Source organism: Centroberyx affinis, unplaced genomic scaffold, assembly GCF_046629955.1.
Source record: "Centroberyx affinis isolate AG114_WGS23_722 - 3 ecotype Tasmania unplaced genomic scaffold, CSIRO-AGI_Caff_v1 ptg002668l_1, whole genome shotgun sequence".
Lineage (NCBI taxonomy): Eukaryota > Metazoa > Chordata > Actinopteri > Beryciformes > Berycidae > Centroberyx > Centroberyx affinis.
This window is the reverse complement of record NW_027280854.1, coordinates 1-25,800: the sequence shown is the minus strand read 5'-3', so window position 1 is coordinate 25,800 and position 25,800 is coordinate 1. Positions and strand designations below refer to the sequence as shown.

At 40.8% G+C, this 25,800-nt stretch overlaps 1 protein-coding gene across 1 annotated transcript; it reads right to left on the bottom strand.

The window, feature by feature from the left end:
• Window positions 1-20,370: 20,370 nt before the first annotated feature.
• On the bottom strand, window positions 20,371-23,070 carry LOC139657340 (nuclear factor 7, ovary-like). The gene has a single exon (XM_071535135.1). It carries the CDS (start codon window positions 23,022-23,024, stop codon window positions 21,597-21,599), a length of 1,428 nt encoding a protein of 475 aa, XP_071391236.1. The 5' UTR covers window positions 23,025-23,070; the 3' UTR covers window positions 20,371-21,596.
• Window positions 23,071-25,800: the final 2,730 nt, after the last annotated feature.

The following is a 25,800-nucleotide window of genomic DNA, read 5'->3' as shown; positions in this document are numbered from 1 at the left end:
TCTACTCACCCTCATGCCAAATGAAACACAGGTGAAATTTGTTAGTCCATATAACACACAGGGGGGTTGCCAGCACAACTTGGTAGCAGCCTTCTCCAAAACAACTGAAGTCAATGGGGACCTGTTCTTTAGAGTTCCAAAACAAAAACAGCCAAACAATCACACTGTGAATAGAAAGACCTATACACCATTATTTGTTGCAAATCAATCAGCCGTAGTTAAGATTTGCACGAAATGATGGTGTAAATATACTGGAAGTGTTTTTGGAACTCTGAAGAACTGGTCCCCACTGACTTCAGCTGTTTTGGAGAAGGCTGCTATGGAGTTGTGCTGCAGCCTCCCTGTGTGTTATATGGACAAACTTCACCTGTGTTTCAACTGGCATGAGGGTGAGTAGATGATGACAGAATTTTCATTTTTGGGTGAACTATTCCTTTAAATGAATTGTGAACCATGTGTTCATTTTCTGCATTTGCTTGCTGTTGTGTGGTTCCAGTCCAAGCCGACTGTGATTACAGTAAAAGTCTGTTGTTGGTACATTCCTGCTCTTCCTGGTTTTGTTTGCTGGGACTGGAGCTGCTTGGCTGTTGGGGACAGACTGGGGACAGACTGGGCTATCAGCACTGGTCCAACCAGACCCGCTGATACCAAACCGTGATGTCTAGGCATAACCAAATACCCACTACCAGCAGGAAGGAAACAAGGACCAAGGGTCAGGGAGTAAAGGTGAAGTTGTTTTTCTGGTTTAAAAAAAAACGCTCCAGCCATGCTGAAGGAAGTGTTTAGGCCATTACTCCAGCGCTCACTGAGTGCGGCGAGTAAACAGTGGCATTTCTGTTTTGAATAGCATGCATTCCTGGATGCTTCCTCACCAAGTTCAAAGGTGAGCCTCATCAACCGGCGGCAGTGTAATCATTCCAAGCGCTCCACATCAATGTTTTATGAGTGTTAAACAGTATATCCGGTGAATCGTCCCATTGGGAAATCGCCCTTATGAAGACAGCAATTCGTCTTCACCCAAATGACCCAGACCACCTACCAGACATTCCTCCTTCTGCTGTAAACACATCCTTATTCCTTTATGCAACCTCGATGGCATGCCTGTACTGGATGGCATTCTTCACATTATAGTTTAGATTGTCATCAGAGGTTGTCCTGTGTCTGGGCACACGTACGCCAGATGAGGCGATTAGCGGCTCGCGGTGCGTCGGCGGCTCGCGTCGCCACAGTATAAACAATCTGTCCGACTCTGTAAACAGCCACTGTCTTCTGCAGATGGGTATCTTAATTTGCCATTGAAACACCTGACGATGTCCATCTGCTATCGTACCACAGGACTGGCTGCAGACGTCAGGAAAGGTAGCCATGGTGGTGGATCAGTGTACAGCAGAGCGAGGGGACAGTGGGAATGTGCACGTCCACTGTGTCCAGATGGACAGTGATGAACACCGTGTACGTGCTTGTCACTGTGACCGCTGATATCGGTGGCATGAACTTACTATATCTTCTAGTGTTGTAGCCATACTAGAGTTTTGACTTTGATTGAATTGAATTGAATTGATTTTATTAGGAATATAAAAGCACAACAACTCAAAAGAGTATCATGACACAAAATCCCAGAGGATAGCTGTAAGGTTTGGGTGGTGGAGTCCCCCCATACTGCAGGATAGCAACGGCTACTGAGATGTACAATGAGGAGGAAGAAGCACAGCATCCACTCAGAGGTCAAGTTCATCAGAACTCGTTTACTGCACTTTTTTACCAGCCCAACCAGCCCAACTGACAACTGAATACCCCCCAGTATATAAATGCCCTGAGTCTAACCACTGCAAATACAATAGGGGTGATATTTACAAGAAAAGCTGCAAAAATATATACATATGTTAAGTACTTAACATTTTATCTTTACACAATTTTTCCCAAAACACCATATAAACATTTACATTTTACCCAAACTATACATTTAACCCCTAAACAATCAAACACACAACTTAACTCCCTTACAACCCCCCCCCCCCCCCCCCCCCCCCCCCCTCTCCTCAGTCCACTTGGTCTCCCCCCAATAAGGCTGACTGAAATCACCAGGGCCTTGTCAGCAACACTCTCATGGGAGCTCCTCCATGACAATGCTGAAGCAGGAAGTAAACCTCAGAGAGAGAGAGTGGATGATCAGAAACAAACCCGAAACACACAAACAGAAACATCTCTTGAAATCCAGCTAATGCATTAATCAACTAAATAGGATCCATCTTTAGCAAATCAACACATCACCAAAAACCCTAGACAAAAGAATGAAAATTTAGTGTCTGAGTGTATGCATGTACAGTGTATGGAAATGTATGTGTGTTTGTTTGGCTTTGTTTACTATGCAGGGGCAGGTTGTTCCATAAGGAGATCCCAGTATAGAAAATGCTCTTGTGTTGCATTTATGTTGGCTTCCAACCATATTGACAGTTCATATATTCTGGGGCCCTTTTGTGAATTATATCAAACATATGGTTAAGTTTCAGTTGTTTAACTCGATCTTCAACAGGTAATAATCCAACTTCCTCCATTTCTACAGGTCCTATATGTGTCCTGGGAGGAGCACTGAGCATGTATCTGATAACATTATTCTGCGCTACCTGCATTGATACCAATACTAAGTATAACATTTGATACTACCACGATTCCAGTGAAATAGTTCAGGATATTTCTGTTTTGTCAACCAGTTTAGGTCAACTGGGATCCAGTTCAAGACATGGTGGTTTGATGCTGTTGTCATGTTTTCTGTTGCAGTCCACTGTCAAGAGCCAGACTGAAGCTCACTCTATTCTAGTTCTTCTTCTTCTTCTTTTTTACTATTCCAATCTGCATGTGTACGCCCTCTGGAGGCGACATTGAAATGCAATTTCAGCTTGTAGAACACAGCAGATGTTTATGAAATTCAATCTTGAACTCAATGTTTGGCAACAGTATATTGCAATTTCAGTTAGTAGTGACAACACTAATGATATGCGCGAGAGAAGCTCACAGTACAGACTGTAGTGAGCATCACTGGCCTAAGCTGAGGGTCAGTCCAGTCCACGCATGACCGTGGAATGTATGTGAGTTTTGGAAAGCTGTGACAGCTCCCATTGATTTGCGGTTTCCCCGCAGCCTTTATCATCAAGTCAGTGACGAAAGGCTGCGAAACAGCTATTGCTTGCTTTGGAAAACTTCAGAGAACATCGGAATTCTCTCAGGGAAAAATCTGCCCACAGTCACGCAAAGGCCATGATGTCTGTTTACAAGCAGTTTTCACATGCCACGTGTCTTCAGCCAGACCAAAGGGGACTTCAGACGAAGGCAGGGCTGGCATGAGAGACCGTCTTCCTGTTTTGTGAGGACTAAACTCCACTCTGAATGCAGGGCAGGAACTGAGCTACAAGTCCCGGGCATGATCTGCAGGCCTGGATTAACAATGAGCAGAAGCTGTTTCAGTGTGTTATACCCAATGCAAGACAGCGTGCTTTTGCGTTAGAAATGCAAAACAATATAATGTAGCATGGATATTTTTTTATGTATTGCAGAGGTCATGTGATCATTATACTGTGTCCAGTTCAAGACCTTCCAGACAAGTCTTGCCATTTACAGGCTCCATTGCAGGAAATGGCTGTTTCCCATTTGTGCCATGGAGAACAAGTAGCTTTCTCCGTCTTACCATAATGCATGCACACACACGCACACACACACACGCACACACACACACACACACACACACACACACACACACACACACACACACACACACACGAGTGACCAAAGCTAGAATCATCAACAGAAATTCTAAGAAGAAGCATTTGTTGAGAACATTTGAAGACATTTGTCAGTAATGAAATCTTAACACCAAACACAAGACTAAATTGATTTTGCATATTCTAATTAATGTTTTTTCTTGAATCAGTATCTTTTAAGAAACTGTTAAACGTTCAATTTGCTGAAGCTGTTGCTTTGTATCCAGTTTCATTCCGTTTTGGTTGTTGCCTAGTAGTCAGTGGTTAGATTTCTGAATCAGACTGCAGACTTGTAGATTACTGATCCAGCTTTTACGTGATATTGATAAATCCCCTTGCTGTATAAATGAGCAGGTAGACAGCAAGCATTATAACACATTTCTACTAAAATTGATGGAAACGTGAACATATAAGCATTTTAGAAACTAAAGCAGTCTAAAAGTTCAGCCAAAATGTTTAACACTGACACACACACACACACACACACACAGTCTTACTTATGTCACTTTTGGGGTATTTATATAGACTTACATTCATTTCCTGGAGACTTACCCTAACCATAACCATAACCCTAACCTGAACCACTGACCCAAAAATCAGCTTTTTACCAATTGGGGACACAGCTTTTGTCCCCAATTGCACAAGCCGTCCCCAATCAACCGGTCTTAAGTCTGGTGTGTGTCCCTGAAAGTGACTTAAGTCATACCCACACACACACACACACACAGGTGTACACACAGATTGTGTTTGCAACAGTTCCTCAGCAGTTATGTGATAATACCTTTCGACCGCCGCTACTCTCTGCATGGGGTCTCAACTCAGTCATTTATTAAGTATTTCCTCACCTATTACAACCATTAGGTGGGCCATAAATCTTCTATGTGCCCCCAAACCACCACCACCCCCCAGAGAGAGAGAGAGAGAGCACTGGATGAATGTAATGTAGCCCTACTGTATCAGTCCATTAATCATATTGAAACAGGCTGCAGGCACACAATCTACCGGGCTTGTTTGATTTGCTGGGAACGGGTCACACTTCTGCAGAACTACAAGAAATCCCTCTTCGTACCTCATCTTAAGGCACCTTGTTTGTTTGCCCAGCGGAAGTGATTAACCTTTTCACCATTTCCCAGAATATCTACTTAAGGTCAACTGTCAAAGATCATTTTACAGGAATTCCCTTTCCATTTGACAAACCGTTTTGCGTATTGATTCATATCATCCCCGGTGCACAGAGTGAAAGAAAAACAGACTCAGGGAGGTATAACCAAAATAAGATGGGGATTTTCCATGTTTGTCATACTTGCAGTTAACTGAGGTATGACAAGTCACGACTGCTATCTGTAAGGAATGCTATCTCTTTCATTTCTCTTTGTTTGAGCAATTCACAGGAATCCATGTATATTGATATAATGCTCTTTTATAACAGATAAACATATAAATACATTGGAAATAGATTTGAAAGAAATACAAGTATATATGAATATAGAAATAAGGAATGCTATTTCGAGGGTGATAAACCCGGGTGCCAGGGTGACATCATCCCTCCCAGAAAACTAAAGGGACAAGTGGCCTGGGAACAGAAGGATGGAGCAGGAAACCTCAGGCGGACGGCCTGGAGGCTGGACACGTAGGCGCAGCAGCTCTGGAGGACGGGCAGGAGGACGACCAGAGTGGCGGAACAGCTCTGGAGGACGGGCAGGAGGACGACCAGAGTGGCGGAGCAGCTCTGGAGGACGGCGATGTGGAAAAGACCGCTCAGGAGGCTGGTGACGAAGGCGGGACCGCTCAGGAGGTCGGCGACGCAGCTGGAGGTCAGGGAATGCAGCCGACACCAGAAGATTCGGCTGCAGGTCGGGGCAGGCTGCGAGATCAGCTTCCGGCGTCAGGAGTACAGGACTGGAGTCCGGCAGCGGGAGTGCGGGACCGGAGGCCGGAGACTGGAGTACAGGATCAGAGGCCGGGGGACAGGAAAGCAGGACCGGAAGCCGGAGACTGGAGTACAGGACCGGAAGCCGGAGACTGGCGTACAGGATCGGAGGCCGGAGACTGGCGTACAGGACCGGAGTCCGGCAACGGCTGTCTGAGACGGCCGACGGGGAATGGCAGGACGTCGACAGATGCGGCCGACGACTGGGGATCTGGCTGCAGAGCAAGCTGTGTCAGCTGGGAGCCTGGCAGGTGAGCCGGTGAAGTCAGGAAACCAGGGGGTTGCTGAAACACAGCCAGAGCTGACTGCAGCAGAACAGGAACAGAAATTTGCTGCACCTCTGGCTCAGCGGATTGCTGCAAGATGGGAACAGGAGACAGCTGCAGCCCAGGAACAGAAGGCTTTAATAGCACAGGAACAGAAGGCTTTTGCAGCACAGGAACAGAAGGCTCTTGCAGCACAGGAACAGGAGGCCTTTGCAGCACTGGAACAGGAGGCCTTTGCAGCACTGGAACAGGAGGCCTTTGCAGCACAGGAACAGGAGGCTGCTGCGGCCCAACAGGAACAAGAGATTGCTGCGGCCCAACGGGAACAGGAGATTGCCGCAGCTCAGCAGGAACAGGGACTGACTGGACCCCAGTAGTGGCGCTGGGTAGCGGAGACTCTGTGGCGCAGGACTGCTGAGTGAGCCAGTGGCGTCGGGAGCCACGGGGACCTCGCCGCCTCTTGGTGCCTCCACGGGTCCCCGTGAAGAAGGCAAGGCGAGTCCCCTCAAAGGCCGACCGCTGGGCATCAGGGCGGCTCCCCAGATGATCTGTGGTAGAAACCAGGGGTTCTGAGAAAGCCGGGTCAGGACAGGCAGGTTTTAGGCTCAAAAACCCGAGCCTAACCGACTGGAGTGCAGGCCGGTGGCTAGCAGGCTGGAGGCTAGCAAACTGGGACTTGGGCTGGTAGCTCGGCTGCTGCTGGAGCTTGGACTGGTAGCTAGGCTGCTGCTGCGGCCTAGGCTTGGGCTGGTAGTTCGGCTGCTGCTGGGGCTTGGGCTGGTAGCTAGGCTGCTGCTGCGGCCTAGGCTTGGGCTGGTAGCTAGGCTGCTGGCTAGCTGACAAGGCTGCTTGCCGGGCAAAATATGTGAACAGGGAGATCATCTCAACGCCAGTTGCAGAGGGAGGAGACCTGTCTGCTGGGTCCATGTTGGCTAGTTCGTACTGTTATGGGGTAGGTTTGAGAACGCTGGGAAGACAGAAGCAGGCAGGGAAAGGGGCTGAAACCCCCCGGAGCTTTCTTCCACTGCCGGGACGAGAGGGTAGGCTTGAGAGCACTGGGGATCCAGACAAACTGGCAGGGAAAGGGGCTGAAACCCCCCGGAGTTTTCTTCCACTGCCGGGACGAGAGGGTAGGGTTGAGAGCGCAGGTCAAACAGACAAGCAGGGCTCACCAGGTGAAGGCAGGCTGTGTGGTAGCTGGGTGCTGTCCGCTGGGTCCAGTCTTGGTCGGATCATTCTGTCACAGGGAGGTGTGGTGAGGACCCAAACGCAGGACAGCGAGGCAGGTTGTGATCAAACCCCAAGACTGGGTGTTTAATTGAACAGATAGTAGGTGACACAGGAAATCCAAAAACAAGAGCTCTACACAAACTGACACAAACATAACACAAGACCTGAATGGAGACAAATAAGCTTTGTTAATTAATCACTGGCTTACTCTTGAACTGAGAGCCAAATTTCTAAATAAATAAATTAAAAAAAAAAAAATCTATACTGCACACTGCAGTCAGAGTCCTAAAACCTGGAAGTGAGTTAGCATTTTTAAGCCATGGGTTCCCTGATTACGATTTGAATGGGGCTTTGTTTAAAATCCTGAAAATAAGATCTGTTAAGACAAGCTTGTGGAAGTTTTCATGTTTCGTTCTGTGAGATAAAATAAACGATTAAAGATGCCATTTGTGAATTTTTTTTATTTTATTTTATTTTATTTTTCTGTCCATTATTATTTAATATCAACAGTTTATAGCATTCATGGTAGAAAGCAGAAAACAATCAACAGATTTTTTTTCTTTGACCTTGTTTACACTTTGATTACCAAATGTAACACAGTTCTGATTTTCATTGCTGTCTACAAGGATGTTTCACTTTTGAAGTTCTTTTCAAGACATGTACACACATGTATTGTACACACGTATTGAAAATGCCATTTTTAGAAAAAGAAAATTTGTGCAATTAAGTGATAACAACACAAGTGTAAAACAATACAAAACATGGTGTTGGAAAACAGGACAGAAGAGGTAACAGAGTCACAAAATAATCAGACATAATCAAAACAGAACAAAACAAAACAAAACAAAAAAGAGAAAACAAACCAACAAACAACCAGAAAGAAAAGATGCCATTTGTGAATTTAGAAGGTTTGCGCCCTACTAAAGTGGGTTGCTTATGCTAACAAATGGCTAACTGTATTAAAAGGTTAGTCAGGTTAGGCTAGCATTAGCTTTGTACTAATATGGATTAGAATTATGCTTTAAAATTCATGAAAGCAGCAAATGCACTTGATTTGTCAAAATGATCTCAATACCACAAGCTTGCATTAAACACAGAGCTTATATTTGGCATCAGTCCAAAACCACATTCAAAAACCACATTGAAGTTATAGTGGAGCTAACTTCCAGGTTGGCCTACAAAAAAACGCCTTCGCTGGATCACTCTATTCTAAATTATTATAGGCCAAATATGGAAATGTGCAGTATTGTCACTTAGAGCAGCAGTTCTCAAGGTGGGGTCTGGGGACCACCAGGGGTCCTTGAGGCGGTTCCAGGGGGTCCCCAGCAAAATGATGAATTGTTGAACTTCACAATTGTTGAATGTTGAACACAATTAGAGAATGCAGAAGAATGACTGTTTTCATCATAGTTTCACTGATATCTCTCTACCTACAATGCATAGTCATGGAATTCTGGACAAAATCATATCCAACAATAAAAATATTCTCAGATTTGGGTCCGAGAGTTAAGGATAAGCAGGAGATAAAACTCCTCATATATGGAAGTCCACTGCCTCCCAGAAACAGCCTTCACCAATGAGGAGGAATGAAGCAGGAAGAGACGAGCCTTCCTACGGGGTGTTCCATAAAATTCCAGTCATTTTTTCAAATTTGTGGATTCCCATCAAATGACCGACAGTAGAAGGCTGTTGTCCTGGGCAGCTTCCAGTGTGAAAGTTGCTGGGAAAGAGCTGGGGAAGAAAAAAGCAGGGAGCTCAGACAAAAAAATACCAAAATCCACCAAATCTTTCATCTAGAACCTGAATATGCGGTATTTCTTCCTGTTCTGGAGACGTCAGCAGCGCGAACACGCCTATGTTTTGGCACAGCACGGACACCCTGACCCGCATCTCAACTCGTCTAACCACAATCATTACCTCAGTCTCACCCTCGGGCCTTCACCATGTCATGGAGCTAGTGTGTTATGCCCTAATTACGCAGCTAATCTTCGAACATCTACACCGCCTCCGGGTAGGTTGGATTCCCCCTTGGCTCTGCTTCTTTTTCCGAGTTGCCGAAGGACCACACCGATTAAGTCCTTGCCTTCTGATTGGATTTTTCCAGCTTTAACATTTCACGGGTGGTAAACCATTCCAATGATCTTGATCAATGGGTAAATTCCACCTCACACCTAGATAGTAGTTTCCCCTCATTGTACATGAGGGGAATTCTGATCTGATGCCCTTTTGAGAACGTTTATCCTCTTAGAAACATTCCAGGACCTGGTTAGACACTGGCCAGTTCTTATCAATCCGCACCCTGGCAACAAATACCACAGCTTTAGACACCATTGTTTGGATTTTCTGACGCTCAGCAGATCTTTGGGTGACCAATTATAGTCTCAGGAATCTCCCCTTAACACAAAGAAGAAGTCCTTTATCAAGTTTCCGTGATGCTCCGGGCTCCTCTGCATATGTGTTTCCATCTCCGTCCTCAGCTTTATCGAGGAGGGAAGCCCAGGATGAGAGGGGGGCTAGGGTTAGACTGAAATATGGGGCCAATATTGGGCTTTTATTAAAACGGATGGATATAGAATAGAATGGAAAGCCTTTATTATCGTTGTACAGAATACAACGAAATTAGGAGCGCTACTCCTGATCAGTGCAATTTAAAAGACACAGGGAAACAAAACAGAAACAAAACAAAACAACCTCAGCAAACAAACATTCATAGCCAACAACACAGGTTCTAAAATAATAAGTAAAATTAATAAATACAATATAATTTTGCACTAGAATAAGTGTACTTATTGCACTAGAATAAATAAATGTAATTATTGCACTAGTATGAAAGTAATTATTGCACTAGAATACATGTAATTATTGCACTAGTATGAATGTAATTATTGCACTAGAATAGTTGTAGTTATTGCACTAGAATAAATGTAATTATTGCACTAGTATGATTATCATCATATATTACATATATTATTATTAGTATCATCCTGTGTTTCAGTGGAGAGTTTTAGTGTCCCGTGACTCTGAGAGTGAGACGTTTCCACCCTGACAAGAATTTTTGGACATTTGGTGAAATTTAAAGATACTGAAGATGGACACAAAATATCCGCTATCAGTACCATCGATCCAAAATTTCGGTATCAGCTTTCAAAAACCCATATTGGTTGATCCGTAGTCTGTTCATAAGGTGAGCGATCCGGAGCTGACTGGGTCTTATCTGCAGAGGCGGTCTACAGCATTCCATTATCACAAATGAGGAAAACTATCTTGCTTTGCCAGGTTGTTGGTGGAGAAAATTCAGTACGTGTGATGCTTGCAGGATGTAAAAACGTCCTCAGATGTCCTCAGCAAGGGACTGTAACACAAACTGGGTGCTGCAAGACTGTGTCAGCCATGGCCTATGACAATTAGGACAATAATAATGATAATAATAAACTTTATTGGTATAGCACCTTTCATACAAGAAATGCAGCTCAAAGTGCTTTACAACAAAGAAATTACATGCACCAAGTGCTTCACATAAAACTTGATAATAATAATGAAAATAAGATAAAGATGAGAATAGAATACATAGAATGCATCTTCACATGAAAATAGACATAGAATGAGCATAAAAGCAGGGATAGAATGCCATAATTAATGTAAAATAAGATGGAGAATAAAACCCACTTGATAATAACAGTAAAAATAAGATAAAAATGAGGAATGCATAACATAAGGTGGAAAATAAAACCCACTGAAGAATAATAATAAAAATAAAGTTAAAAAATAAAAATAGAGTACATAGAATGCATAAAATCAAGTAAAATACAGCATTTTAAAAGAAGTGCAGCAGTGCATAAGTGCGAAGAATGAATGAATGAATGAATGAATGAACGTTGTAATCAGTAGTATCAAACTGATATAAGTTGTGTGAACATTGGGTCTGTGAAGGTGAAAAAAGCATAAATTAATTATTTTTTTTACACATATGGGTGGATATTTGCGTTAGAATGATCTTCAGCTGGAGATCAAAGTTTCCTCTGCTCCTTATTTACCACTAAGATGTGAACCTTTCCAGAACTGAATATACTGAATGTGAAGAGACACTATTACTGTAACGCTATTACTCCCAGACGCTGCCACCGTAATGCTACATAAGGTCAATAACAAAGGTGTGTAAATATTTGGCCCGTCTGTCTCGCCATCAGTAATAAGACTGTCTGTTCTGCGCAGTCACATTCCAGCCTCTTGTGCCTTGTGTCTGTAAGTCCATGCACAGACGATGTGTCATAATTGCTGGTAACTGACAGACGAACTGTGCTGAGCCAGCGGAAGACGAACCCTGTGTGATTGAAGTGACCTTTATGTTAAATTTGTTCAGATGACGCCATCGCTTTGTACTTTTCCTACACCTTTTTAACAAGTTTTGGAAAAATTTGTAAAAAAAAAAAAAATGACTGTCCACCCTGAAACGTTCCTTACAGACAGTCCACTGTTTGAGCTGCCAGGTAATAAACCTGCGCAGCCTGGTTTAATGGTCTGACATGGTCATTGTGTGACTGGTGTTACACAAGTCATCTTTAAGTCCTCTTTAAAGCGTAAGTAAACCCCAAACCAAAATCTGTGTAAAGCCTGACATCTAATAGTTTTGCCATCTGCTATTGGCTGATCTTTGGTGCCAGGTGACGTCACCACCTGTTGTACTCTAGGTCAGTGATGTGATTCTCAACTTTATTCATATCAAGGATCCCTAATTTAGTCCACATTAGAGCCACGGACTCCTATTTGATGAGATTTTGTCTCTCTGCCCCAAATCTGAGAATATTTTTATTGCTAGATATGATTTTGTCCAGAATTCCATGACTATCTGTATCGTAGGTAGACAGTGAAACAGTGAAACTATGATCAAAACAGTCATTTTTCTACATTCTCTAATTGTGTTCACTCATTGTAAATGAAATAATGGTGAAGTTTAATAATTCATCAATTTGCTGGGGACCCCCTGGAACCCCCTCAAGGACCCCTGGTGGTCCCCGGACCCCACGTTGAGAACCACTGCTCTAGGTGACATCACCTGGCATCAAAGATCAGCAGGTAGCAACTGATAATGTAATAACCCTAATAATTTAGTAACTTGTCAAAATGTAGTTGTCCCCTAAATGGGTCTAGATGTAATAAAACCTGTAAATGTAACAAATTTCCAGATAATAGACTATAATAGTGACATTATTACATTAATCGGTGTGTATTACTTCATAAGCAGTGTAACCTAACTGATGATGTAATAATAACAAAAATGTAATAACTCAAGTTATTTCATTCTTCTTATTCTTATGATTTGTTTGTCATTATTAGCTGGTATTATTATTACATCATCAATAAAAAAATATGTTCCGCCCCTAATGTAATAATGTGATGACATTACATTATTCAGCAATTCATTTCATTAACAGGTTTTTATTCCATTTTCAACCCATTTAGGTGGGACATTTTCTTTTTCAATGACAAGTTACAAACACAAATGACTAAGCCTATTTGCCAACAGCAAAAAAAACAATCTATAGATAAAATCGAAAAGAAAAACGGTGAGAAGACACAGTTATTACCAGACTACATTATGTGTCATTGGTTTGTCATCCCTTGTAACTACGGCCTCCACGCTCTATCAAGCTTTTTCAATCTTCCTGTCCTTTGGAAATTTCAGTTTTTCAGCATGAAGGACATCTCCCCACTCTCGGAGCCACATCTCAGATGAAGGAACGGTAAACAGCACAATTTCCCACTTGCCAGAGGCAGAGGCTAGCTGAATAGTGGCGGTCGAGCCCAAAATGCCCACTAGAGGGTCCGGTTCCCATCTCTTTTCGAACGCCTTCCAAGAGAAGGCAAAGACTGAGGTGCAGAAGGAGAAGAGCTGAGTGCAAGTGAGGAATCGAGTGGAAAGAGAGCCCATCGCACATGCTTGCAGTGTTGCTAAGACTACCATTCTATCAGCATGTATGTGTCCTCTATCTACACATTGTCTCCTACTACAGAGTGGGGATAAAACATGGTGCTTTATCCCCTCTCTGGACAGCAGACAAACACACACACACACACACACACACACACATCTTCCATTGTGCAATAAGGTAATATGCAGGTGCTTATTCTTCCAAGAAAGTGAGCAGGATTTTTTTTTTCCAAGTGATGTAGTGAAACCAGACCAGTAATACCTTGTTTACTGTAAGTTTTTGTTGAACTGACGCTAAAAGATTAGGTTCATAATCTCTCATAATAGCCTCTGTGACCCACATTTTGCACATCATCTATATAAGTTTTCACATATCCCTTTTTGCATATATGTTCATATTTTTTTGTCATTTCTCACTTATTACTGTATATATATCTCTTTTAGTACATTTTCTCATCGCACATCACACATTTTCTTTATCTCTGCATGTTCGACTGCTGTTATCTTGCACACCCTCATAACCGTTCATACATTTCCACTATTGAAACAGTGGAATTGTCGATTGTGTTAAAACCCTGATTTGCTATATTAATATTTAAACTATATTTTCTTTCTTGTATCTTATTATTTGGCTGCTGCAATGGCCCTCCATCCTCCTGGGGGGCAATTACAGTTGCATCTAGTCTTATCAGGTTCCGCTTCACTTGCCACTACAGCTGCTAATCTTATGACAATATAGATATTTGAATATCCCATTTAGGAGCTAACATTAGCAGTGTATTGTGCCATCATCTGCACTGAAACGGTCAACAGATTTGTCAGGCAAGACCGCTCTATTGGATAATACTATGAACCTGTAAGGTTTTTGAATGGGAAGCGGTGTGGAGCATCACTCTAACCTTTACCATGGAAGGATATTGCCATGGTTTCTGAAGGGCACTCAGTTGTCACAATCATGCGTCATGCACAATCTGTTTTTTTTTTTAGGAGCGCATGGCTTATCTAAGGTTTCAGTGGAACGGTGATATGCTCAAATATAATCAGTCTCTGTGTCCACAACGATGAGCTTATTGTGTTCCTGTCTGTTTCCTGTCTGACAAGAGGAAAGCGTAGGCTGCCCTATCATCAGGACAATGCTTTCACCCGTACTAAATATAACCTGCCCGTGCCCGCTTGCCATTTAATTGTTCTTGCAAAGATTGGGAAAGAATGCGTATTCTCAGATAGAGTGTCATCCCTCACCTAGGAGAGAAGCTCTGGTCTGAAAACAGTCCCATGTAAGGGATGTAAGGGGTCCAGCTGTGTGTAGCCTACTTTCTCATAGAAGAATGTAAATTACACATCACACAATTCTATTTTTAATACTCGTATGTTGTTCGGCAATGTGACAGCAATGAGAAAGTTTTGGCTCTTTTTCCAAGTTACCCCACCCTAATATATTACCAGTGTGCAGTAATTTACAGAATACTGTAAATTACAAGTGTTTATGTTTTAGTGTGTATGAAACCTGAAGCTGGGGCCAAAATGTAGAATTAAATCTGTTAAAAAAATAACTCAAAAATAGTGTTTACACACTGACATTACTCCTACTGCGGTAAAGTAACATTATGCAACATTAGTTACCACTATGGAGGATGGATGTAGACGCTTCCATGACCAACCAAGAGCTGAAAGTCAAATTGTTGAATCTACTGTTAGCTGACTAATGGACACATTTTGGACACAGCACATTTTGGTCTGACTTGAGAAGCTAACATATAGCAGATGGAGTTTTAGTTATACAAACAAAGAACCGCAGTTTTTCTGGCTAAGTAACATTAGACTTATAGCCCAGTGAAAAAGACAAGAGGTAAGAGAAGAGGAGGCTAATATTATGAAGCCTAGTGCTCTGCTACTAACTGAAAACAAAATACAATAATCAAGCCAAATTATCTATGTTAGCTAGTTAGCCTAGCTGACCTTCCAAGTTCAAACTAAGCTAGTTTACCAAGTTTACTAAGCTAGTAAGCTAGTTAGCTACCCTGCTCATGAATGCCATAATTACAAACAAATGAAAAGTCATTACCTTTTATGTTTTCAATTTATATTTTATTGTAAATACACTTAAGTGTATTTTGAGTTTCCACCAACACACCAACACCTGCATGGTAGGCTAATAAATCTGAAATGTTAAGTTGCACGCCTACACCTAGCATATGATAACTAGATAGCTAAGGTTGCCATATCATTGCTATAACATTAGCTTTTGCATGTGGTATAGTGTTTTTTGTTGGGAGAAGAAAATTTTGTGGGCGGCCATGTTTCTGCCCTGGTTTATCCGAGCTGAACTGAATGTACACAGGTTTAATTACCACCTGGAAGCTGTGAATTTAACCCTCTCTCTCTCTCTCTCTCTCTCTCTCTCTCTGTATCTATCTATCTATCGATGGACTCTGCAAGGTATCGGGGTGACGCGGACAGTTACGCACTGACACATTTCACCTCTTCTTCATCTATGGCATTTATGGTCATCATAGCTTCCGAATTAGTCACAGGAAACAAATGCCCGAAAGAGACACACCAACAGCTGTAATATAATCCCGCTGACTATTTATAGAGTTGAAGAACGTGGGCGTAGCAAATCAAACAGTACATGTATTGTGTATATTCTGTACACAGTGACAAGGTTGGACTATCAAGCATATTTTTAGTTGGTCCTTTTAGGGTTCGGAGGCACAGGTTTCCTCTGTTTGTTCACGGTTTCTAAGTTTAAGATTGAGGGAGTTCCATATGAGATCGCAATGCTGATTGGAAAATGATTCTTTTAAGAGGAAACGTACACAGGATTATAAAATTGACTCTGCCTTGTGGAAAAACACTAGAAAGAGGGGAAAATTTTAGGACTCAGCCAAGCAACAAGTTTCTATGACTGGCATTTCTTATAGTACATTATAAGGACATATAAGGAATTGTAATGCACACATAATGCCTTATGGCTGTAATCCTTATTATTGATTAATTAGAATTAATCATAGGTATAAGCATCTTTTGAATGTTTATGCCTATCTCCTTTGAGAGACTTTCTGTTTCCTCTTGGTTGGAAAGAGAGAGACGTTTGCTCCTTTCATGGTTCACTTTGTTGAATGAATGAATAACTCCTCCAGCTTGATTAAATGTACAAAAATAGCAGAGAGACATTTCAAACCAGCTGTGGTCCGTTGACCCGCTTAGGTATTAGGAAAAAGGATTTTAGCCTAATAAACACAAGGAAAGTAATTTTAGAACGAACACGAAAATGTTTGGTTTAATGTCAGCTAGACTGAAACATGTGTCTGGCTGTAATTAAAAAAAAAAATCCATGCAAGCAGATGAAGTATTGCTCAATTATTTCAGTTTGATTGGAATTTGTTATTTAGATGCCAATTAAATATTTGAAATGCACTGGCATTATGGACGCACCTTTAAATTCATTCATTCAATTAATGTGAAGTTTTATGTGAGTCAATTTCATCAATGATAATAAGGGATGAGATGATATGCTTATCTGAGGCTACGATTCAATACGCAATATGGAGCTTACGATTCAATACAACCACAATACGATGTGATAAATAAAAGTTCAATGACAACAAAGTATGACTGTGCCGAATTCTGTTTATTTCTGAGCCACAAATATTTCTAGTAGTGGCATTGGCTTGCTAGAATGTAAACAACAATTTAAAAATGTCATTACAAAGTGACAATAATATAATTTGGATGGAGAGCTTGTGAAATTGTGATAGTCAAGCATCTCATTTGTGATTACTACAGCAGAATAAAATGGAGCTAATATCACCATTCATTTTGCTGCCCCACAATATGTATTATCACATTTTTGTATTGTGATATATTGAATTTCAATATATCGTCCCATCCCTCATGATAATACTTCATGTAAGTTAGAATGACTTAATCTGATTTAATGGAGAAATGCACAAACCCTACAAAATAGACCAAAGTATGGTTTTGAGTGTTCTGGTGTCAGCTAATCACAGCTGAAATGAAACCATCTCCTCCTCCTCCTCTGGAACCTTAATATCCCGGCATTTTATCAACAGGAGGCAAGTCCCAAATTATAAGCACAGAAACCACTTTGGGATCAAGACATGAAAGGTTGCTATATTTAGATAACAGGGTGGGAAAACCCTGTCTGGGGCAGTAAGACTAGACTGGGTCCACCTAAAGGTCACTTGCTTTTGTAAGACTTTCCCCTCGGTACCCAACAATTACTTGCATAGAAAGCTGCTCAGCAGAGTATTCAGCAGAAAAACAATTTCAGACTGGGAATGGCTGCGGCTGTTCTTCTCACAGCGGGCCATGTTGCACGGTGTGTTTACTTCCTAATGCCGGGCAAACAAAGGACACATAAATTTTTATCACAGTTCGATGAATAGAGCAGCTTCGCTATCAGGTCTGGCATCAATGTCCAGTTCTTGGATTACTGTAAATACCAGCGAAGGGAAAAGGATGCCAAAGGGAAAAAACAAAGCAAAAGAACTAAATGATCGAGTGTTTCTTGTTTTTTTATTAGCCGAATGTTCATTTGAGTTAAGAAATGTTAGATTCAACAGCTGGTTTTGTTCACATGATATTGGATTGAGTTTGTTTCCACAGAGTTATACAGCAGCCTAAGTGCCTAAATTCAGGTGATAGAGCCTTTACCAATCCAGCAGATGGCAGAACATGACTTTATGTCTACAAAAACATGTTATTGCACTCATGTCATGTAGTTCAGCAAACGTCCAGAAGAGATCACACTAGCCAAACTTTTGAAGCCAGGGCCTTCTGGCAAAAAAAGACATTACTGTACTACTTCAATATGTGAGATAAATAAAGATGAATAAAAATTAAAGTTATTATTAATTCTAATTGTCCAATTCACTTCACAGTAAAGTGATACTAAAAATATTACCTTTTAAATCACTTCTTAAAATTTATTTTAACCCATTTGTTTTATGTGATTTTTTTTTTTTATCCTAGTATTATGTTGTTTTACCCTCATTTTATCTTGTGGTTTATCTTTTTTTTTACTTACTTTTTTTTTTTTTTACTAGATTTTATATATTTTATGGGCATGATGTTTGCGTTTATTTGATTAAGGCACTTTTCTGAAATATAAAATGCTATACAAAAAGATGATTATTTGTATAACAACAACAGCAACAACCACAATAATGACACTAATAATAACAAATTTGAATAAATTCATACACAATAAAGTATTGACATTACCTTTGAAATAGGTCAAGTCAAGCATATCTCGAAGGGCGTATATAGGGTATATACTACATCGCTATATACTATATACCATATAGTATACTGCATCATACATATAGATACTACATATATACAACATCATATGCCATAATACATACATACACTCAGATTTGGTGTTATGCTCTTTGATCATGTTCACAAATTCACAATTTTAAACTTTTGTTAAGGGACCCCATATGTTGTCATGTTAGATTTCCTCAAACATAGTATATACTACATCACTATATACCCCCCCCCCCCCACACACACACACACACACACACACCACACACACACGCACTGGTTTATTCTCTGCAGAAGCAGCTCACAGCTGATATTTTGTCCCACTATTCTTTGCAGCTTTAATGACCATTTTCCTCCTCAGGGATCAATAAAGTTTCATCTCATCTCACCAACTGGACAACACCTCACTGCCTCTCAGCTATTTCTGCTTCATTGGTACATGAAGGGTTAAAAATCCTCGTTTGTAATGTTTGATACCTGGTGACTTGGTGTCTCGGACGAAGCCGATACCACGGCAGCACACACACACACACACACACACACACACACACACACACACACACACAACCTGACGTCCTCCAAACAGAAGCAGATATTTTGTCCCACTGTTCTTTAAATTTGACCATTTTCATGTCAAAAAATCCCAAACATGTAAATATTCAGTGTTTCCTCCAGAATTCTTCTTGTCAGAGTGGAAAAGCATCTGAAACATTTAGATCATCATGGGAAACTAAAACTCTCCACTGAGACCAGGATGTTGACAATAATAATTTGTTCAATTGAAAATTGAATATAAAGTAGGCCTATATGAGCCTTTATTTCTGGAAATGTTTTAGATACCTGCTAATACTGGCATATTTGCTTAATATTTAAATTTGACCTCAGTTGAGATTTTTTTTTAGGTTTTATTGTGGTTATTGCTTTTGTTTTAGTTTTCAGTGTGGTTTTTATTTTTTTTCACTTCAGTTGTTGCTTTCATTATAACTCACTCTGGGTAAACTGTAGTAATGCAATGAGTCTTTACAGTATTTAAAAAAACAGTGGATAATGCAAAATATTAACACATTACCTTTGGACCTCACTGGAAGCAGCGAGCTTTGCTCAGTATCACACTTGTTCTTATCATCGTCTCCATTTCCCCTTCTTCCATGAGACTGTCCATAAAAGATTTCACTGCTGATGAGGTGAATCAGTTTTTATTCGCCTTTGAGTCAAGTGACAACAAACATCCATGATAATAAAGTAGCACATCTTTAGCTTCATGATGTTACAAAGTACACTGCCTTCCTATTCTAGTGTCATTTGTCATAATGCCATTTTATTTTACTATATGTCCACTTGTGATTTTGTCTTTGTCACTGCACTGAACAGTACTGGAATTTTTCAATGTTATAATGAATGAGTGTCATTGTGAAGAAAGATTTATTGTTGAAAAAAAAAAAAATCATGCTTGTGTGAAGTCAGACAATTACTTACTTACTTAAATCTTCTAAAATGACTTCTGGGTTTGGCTTTCAAAGTAAAACCTTGAAAACTAGAATAAAAAACAATAAGACTTTTGGTTTAACTTTCAAAATAAAAGCCTTATTGACATGATAACCTGTTGATGTTTTTTGATTAAAAATGTAGCAGCATGAAATTAAAGGATATATGTAAGGGGGATTCTGCACTAAATTAAAATAAATGTGTTTTAACCCTGATGTCCTTTTCACAATATTCATGATATAAAGACAGGAATGTACAGTAGTGGGGGGTAAAACAACCTAAACTCAATTTACTCACCTTTTTATTTGTGGAATAGAGTTCAGCTGTTTTTTTTTAGCCCAACAATCTTTGATATAAATCCCTTCTATTTTAAACATACATCATAGTAAGCAGCATCAATCTGATGTAAATTGTATGAAAATATATTAACAGACAAAAGTAATGAATAATAATTTATTTCTAACTTTATTGGTGGTTGTTTGTTGTTACACAATGAAAGACTGAATCAGAAAACATATCAGATCACTTGGTTCCGGTAAAACAACAGACCCACAAACGGAAAAACCTCACCAGAAGATCCAGGAATATTACACACTGAAACTGATGACTGATGAAAAAAAATCCCAAATATGAAAACAAGCAAATTATTCTGTACAGTTGATGTATACCATATTGTTGTCTAATTAGAAACCAAAATGTTGCTTTCTGGACTAATAAGATATAATCTAAAGAACAGTCTATCACCTGATGATTTAATGAGGTTTCATCATTTATCAGCATCATCATCATTTAACCTTTATTTCACCACGTAGTCCGACTGAGAATCAAAATCGATTTTTCAAGATAAATCTTGCCAAGAAATCAGCATCATGGCAATCATAACAGTTACAAAAAAATGACAAAAAACAACATAAAAAAAATAAAAAATGACATAGGGCAAACTGCATGAGAAAATATACACTTGCACTGCATTAATTTGGAAGTGCAATGTCAAAATTTGCTGTATGAGCACTCATGTCAGAAGTCATCACTTCTAATAAATCTTAGCTAAACAGCATAAAGATCCTTCAAAAATCACTTTGAACTGATCAAGTGAAAACAGTTATTTAGTTTTGAATGTTTTTAGCAAAAATAATTTCTGTGACCCTAGATATAAGAAGAAGATATAAAAGCAGAAATAATAAGGAAGCAGACCCAGAATGGCCTTGTTGGTTACAGTGAACCAGTGAGACTCTGAGTGTAAAGGGCAGGCCAATGAAAAGCAATCATACAAGTTACAATGATGAGTTAGAGCTTCACAGTCAGTGATAAACCTCAATGCTTCATGACAGTGGTAAATATAAAGTCATTCAGTAAATCATTACACTGACAAGCCATGTCTGGTCCATCCTGCATGTAAAATATGGCATTTTACTGAAAGAAAATATCTGTAAAAGTTAAAAGCTGAGTGCACTTAATGTAAACCCACATTTTCAGAAAGTTCATTTTTAACTGATTATTTTTAAGACTCAAATAATAACAATTTCACCTGAGCAAATGTTCTAGAACAAGGGAGAACAGAGAAAGTTGAGACACTTTTTATATTTGTGCTATTATGGTTTAAAATAAATGTGTTCATCTTACCCACAGGCTCAACAACCCTCTTAATAACACACACACACACACACACACACACACACACACCTCCCCAACATCCCTTAACATCACAGAGAAGCCTCAGCTTGACAGACTTTGATATCAGTGGTCTTGGCATCACCAGCCTTTCCAACTTCAAAATGTGGGTAGAGTTTCTCAGTGAAAGTGTCTCTGTGAGTGCAGATGTGAGTCTTGTTCTCAGAGTTGTAGAAGGACAGCTTCCCCCTGTCATAGTCCAGCTGGACTCTGATCCTCTGAAGACTCTGCTTCACTCTGACGGTCTCACCAAGTCCATTAGTGTATTTTCCACTGCGATGCAGTAAACACCAGATTCCATATTTTGGTGAGGCACATAACTCCTCCTTCCTGTCAACTGACTCTTTTGCCAAACCCACATTCCAGTTAGGATGATCTCCCACCTCCACCTCCCAGCTGTGTTTCCCTGAGCTGAAGCCTTCAGATCCCAGAACAGTGGCATACTTAGTGTGTCTCTCTGGGTTTTCAGGGAGCTGCTGCTCTCTGTCTCCAAGTCTCGCACTGGTCAGGTCATCAGACAGAGAGAGACTGGAGTGTGCAGTGTTTGGGTCCAGAATGACAGGACTGAACTTGACCTTCCCCTTCATCTTCTCCCAGACTCTGAAGGACAGGTTGCCCAGGTGTTTGGCCACATCTACCAGCGCTCCTGAGACCAGCTGTGGATCCGGCAGTGAGCACTGGGCTCTGGAGCTGGTCTGAGTGGGTTTATAACTGGTGAGGAACGGCACATTGTGTTTCTGCAGGTCTTCTTCAACAGCAGAGATACTGTCTGAGAGAGAGGACATCTTCTCCTGAATGATCTTCATCTCTCTGGCGACAGTCTTCCCCCTCTGCTCCTCTTCCTCCCTCAGAGCCGCCAGTCTGGCCTCCTCTTCCTCTTTCAGGAACTGGTGGAGCTTGTGGAACTCTGCTGTGATCTGCCTCTCTGTGGCCACCAGCTGCTTCTTGGAGTGTTGAACCACTTTGTTGTATTTCTCCTCAACCTCTTTGTATTTGTTCCTCTTGTCCTGTAGAGACTTGAGGTCAGATTTCAGCTGCTCCTTCAGGTCACTGACTGCTTCTTCTAGAGGAACCACCTTGTGACCGTGGTGGAGAGAGAACTCACAGACAGGACACACAGCTTTCTGTTCCTCCTTACAGAACCATTTAGGCACTTCTGGATGTTTACTACACACCACCTGCACTTCCTCCTCTCCTTTATCCGTCTCAGATGAGCCAGCTTTCTGTCTCCCAGCATAGGAGTCAGCTAGTTCCTTCAGTGCAAAGTTCACATTTAGATTATCCTTCGAGGATTTTCTTTTACAAATGGGACAGTTCTTGTTTTCAGCTTGTTCCCAGAATTGTTTCAGGCAGCTGGAACAGAAGCTGTGGTGGCAGTTCAGAGACACAGGATCTCTGAAAGTCTCTGAACACACATGGCAATTCAGGAAACTTTCAACAACAGCAGTTTTCTCAGCCATTTGCTTCGGTATCTGAATGATCTTTCAATAGCAAGACTCACCAGATCACATTCACTCCAACTTGCTGCTTACAATCCTCCAAATGTGTTTTTCAGTAGAGATCTCACAGCCTGTAATGGTGTCTCCGCTCTGTTCAACAATGTCAAAATCTACTTTCAGTTTCACTTAGTCATGAGTTTACTTGTAATGCTGGATAATGCTGCCATGTGATTTTGTGACCAGTGGATGGTGCTGTTTCTGTGGTTCCTTACAGAGTTTAACATTTAACTCTGTGTTCTATCCATTTACCTTGTTTCTGTATATGAACAGTTTCCCTGGTCAGGCCCCTTTCTTTGAAGACAAAAACAGAAAATTAAAAGATACAAACAGGATTCCAGTCTTTTTCGCTGCACCACAGAAATACCTAGGCCTAAAACAAGTCTATAGGTTTCTTGGAATATTTTAACAGAAAGTCATCATAAATATCAATGCATTCTCCAACTACAGAGAAAATGAACATGAACTTTATTGTGCATATAAAAATGATAAACCACAGAAGGAGAAACAATCCAGGTTGTGTAGGTGAAATGAAAATAAAACCTCCAAAATGCTTAAGAAAAGATTTCTCCTCAAAAGAAACAAAGAAGCCAGCAAACAAAGACTAAGAATAAAATACAACACTGAATCTTTACAGCTTCATCATACACAAAAATGTTCAATGAAAAGAATATTAAAGTAGAAGGATAAATACATATCCTTAAATATTTTAACACAAAATGAGCAAAAAAGTATTTCATTTTCATTTGGAGCTACTTCAGACGTGTCAGATTCAGCTTCCAAAAACAGAGTTGACAAAGTGCTTCATATGGAATAGAAATGAATAAAGCCCATGACCATAATTAATAAAAAAGTATAGGAATTCATGAAAAGAATAAAAGAAAAAAGACACAATCAAGAGATGTAAGAGAGTGAATGTTTTTAAAGCTGCTTTAGATAAGAGTGTCAGCTAAATTACTGATTGTTAAGTATAGTACTGTCCAGAGGATTCAGAGCATCTACCCAGCCTTTATACAACTTTATTATTTCAACCAGCTGACAAAGAGGGAGTTCATTCAACAAGAGATCATCAGGTGAAGCCTGGTGTCAGAGGAGGACAGAGGGTCCAGTGGTTAGAGAGACAGTCTCCATTCATTATAACTCTCTCTATAGTAATGCCTTGAGTCTTTACAGCATCTTAAAACAGTGGCTAATGCCTTTAATGAGTTTTGGTGCTGTTATTTTCCCCACCAGCGGCATGATGCTCCCGTCCTGTGATGGCTCTTTGTAAGGATGGGCAGCTGCATCAGGGACAGACTCACATCGCTCCTGAGGAAAAGACGGGGAACTTAGACAACGGAGGGGAAGATGGAGGTAAAATCCTAGGTCAGCTTATTACAGAGTGGTCTGAACTGCTGAGAGGTCTGTTTTCAGTCAGGTTACACCACTTGTTTGACAGAATGAGAGGTGTATTCTGATCAGCAGTGTGGGCATACACTGTGGTTGGCGTGGCTAACATGAGATGCTTTGTATAGAGCATTAGAATGGGTATTGTTTGTGGATGATAAGGTGCTGTGGTTTCTCTGATAGTCCTGGTTGTCAGCTGTGTCATTACCCTCTAACTGTTGCTATTAATGATTTCTGAACTACTGAGCAGTACTGTTCAGCCAGGCCTAGTTCACCAGATCCTGTGTATTCATAAATGATTTTGTTCATGTGTCTTAATCGCAGTGAATACGCTACTCAGCCTCCCATGTGTGTCTCTGCAACATGACAGCGAGCCATGCAGGTGTTACAGGTAAAGCTTCCCCCTATAGTGTGGTGGAAGTGTCCACTGAGGTTGCTGTTGGACAGGAGAGGAGGGGGAGACGTGGCTAGGTGTGTATCCAGCACCACCAGCCAGAGGAGGAGACTCCACATTCACACTCCCAAAAGTAGGTTGAGGTTTGCTCTGTGGCCCCTGCTTTACACATTGTCCAGTTGATGGTGAGATGATGGGCAGATCTTGTTGATATGGTGACTGAAGTCCATTCAACATACCCTGGTGTGTGTACTGGGGCTGAAAAGGGGGGATATTGCTTCGTAAGGGCTGTGGGAGGAGCAAGGTGACATGAGTCGGGGTCTGCTAGGCTGAGGTCTTTGATTTGTTAGAGGAAGAGAAGATGGAGGTATATTTCTTCTGTGGCTTGTAACCGGAACCATGGAACTGGAACCTCACAATGACACCAGGGCCCAGTTGTAAGTAATCTGATCGGATTTTGGATTGGATCAAATCTTCAAAATGGGTTGTTCAAAAGAAAAAAAGGATTCTGAAATCGGATTAGATCACGTAATCCAGTCTTGGTTTTGATCTGGATCAAACCTTCAGTATGTGTTGTTCAAAACTTTTTAGTAGGATTGGGATACCTTTGATCCAAAAAATCAGGATTATACTGATCCCAGCAGAAGGGTGGATTCAGGGTGGACTTCAGGAAAAAAAAATGTAATAAAGCTTTAAAATTGGTCAAATAATACAACATTTGTATCATGTAGTATTTATACATTTATTTATATTTTGCACTTGATTTGTTTAACCGTTACAGTGATAAAGTAGATAAAGTAGACATTAGGGTACCTATTAAGACTTTAAGTACAGTAAAAAAAAGGATTTTGTCCCCATAAAATAATCCCCCAAACAGCTGTCAATATCAAACAAAAATAATATATTTAATTTTAACTGTCATTTATCACTGTATATTAATTACAATGACACAATCATCAG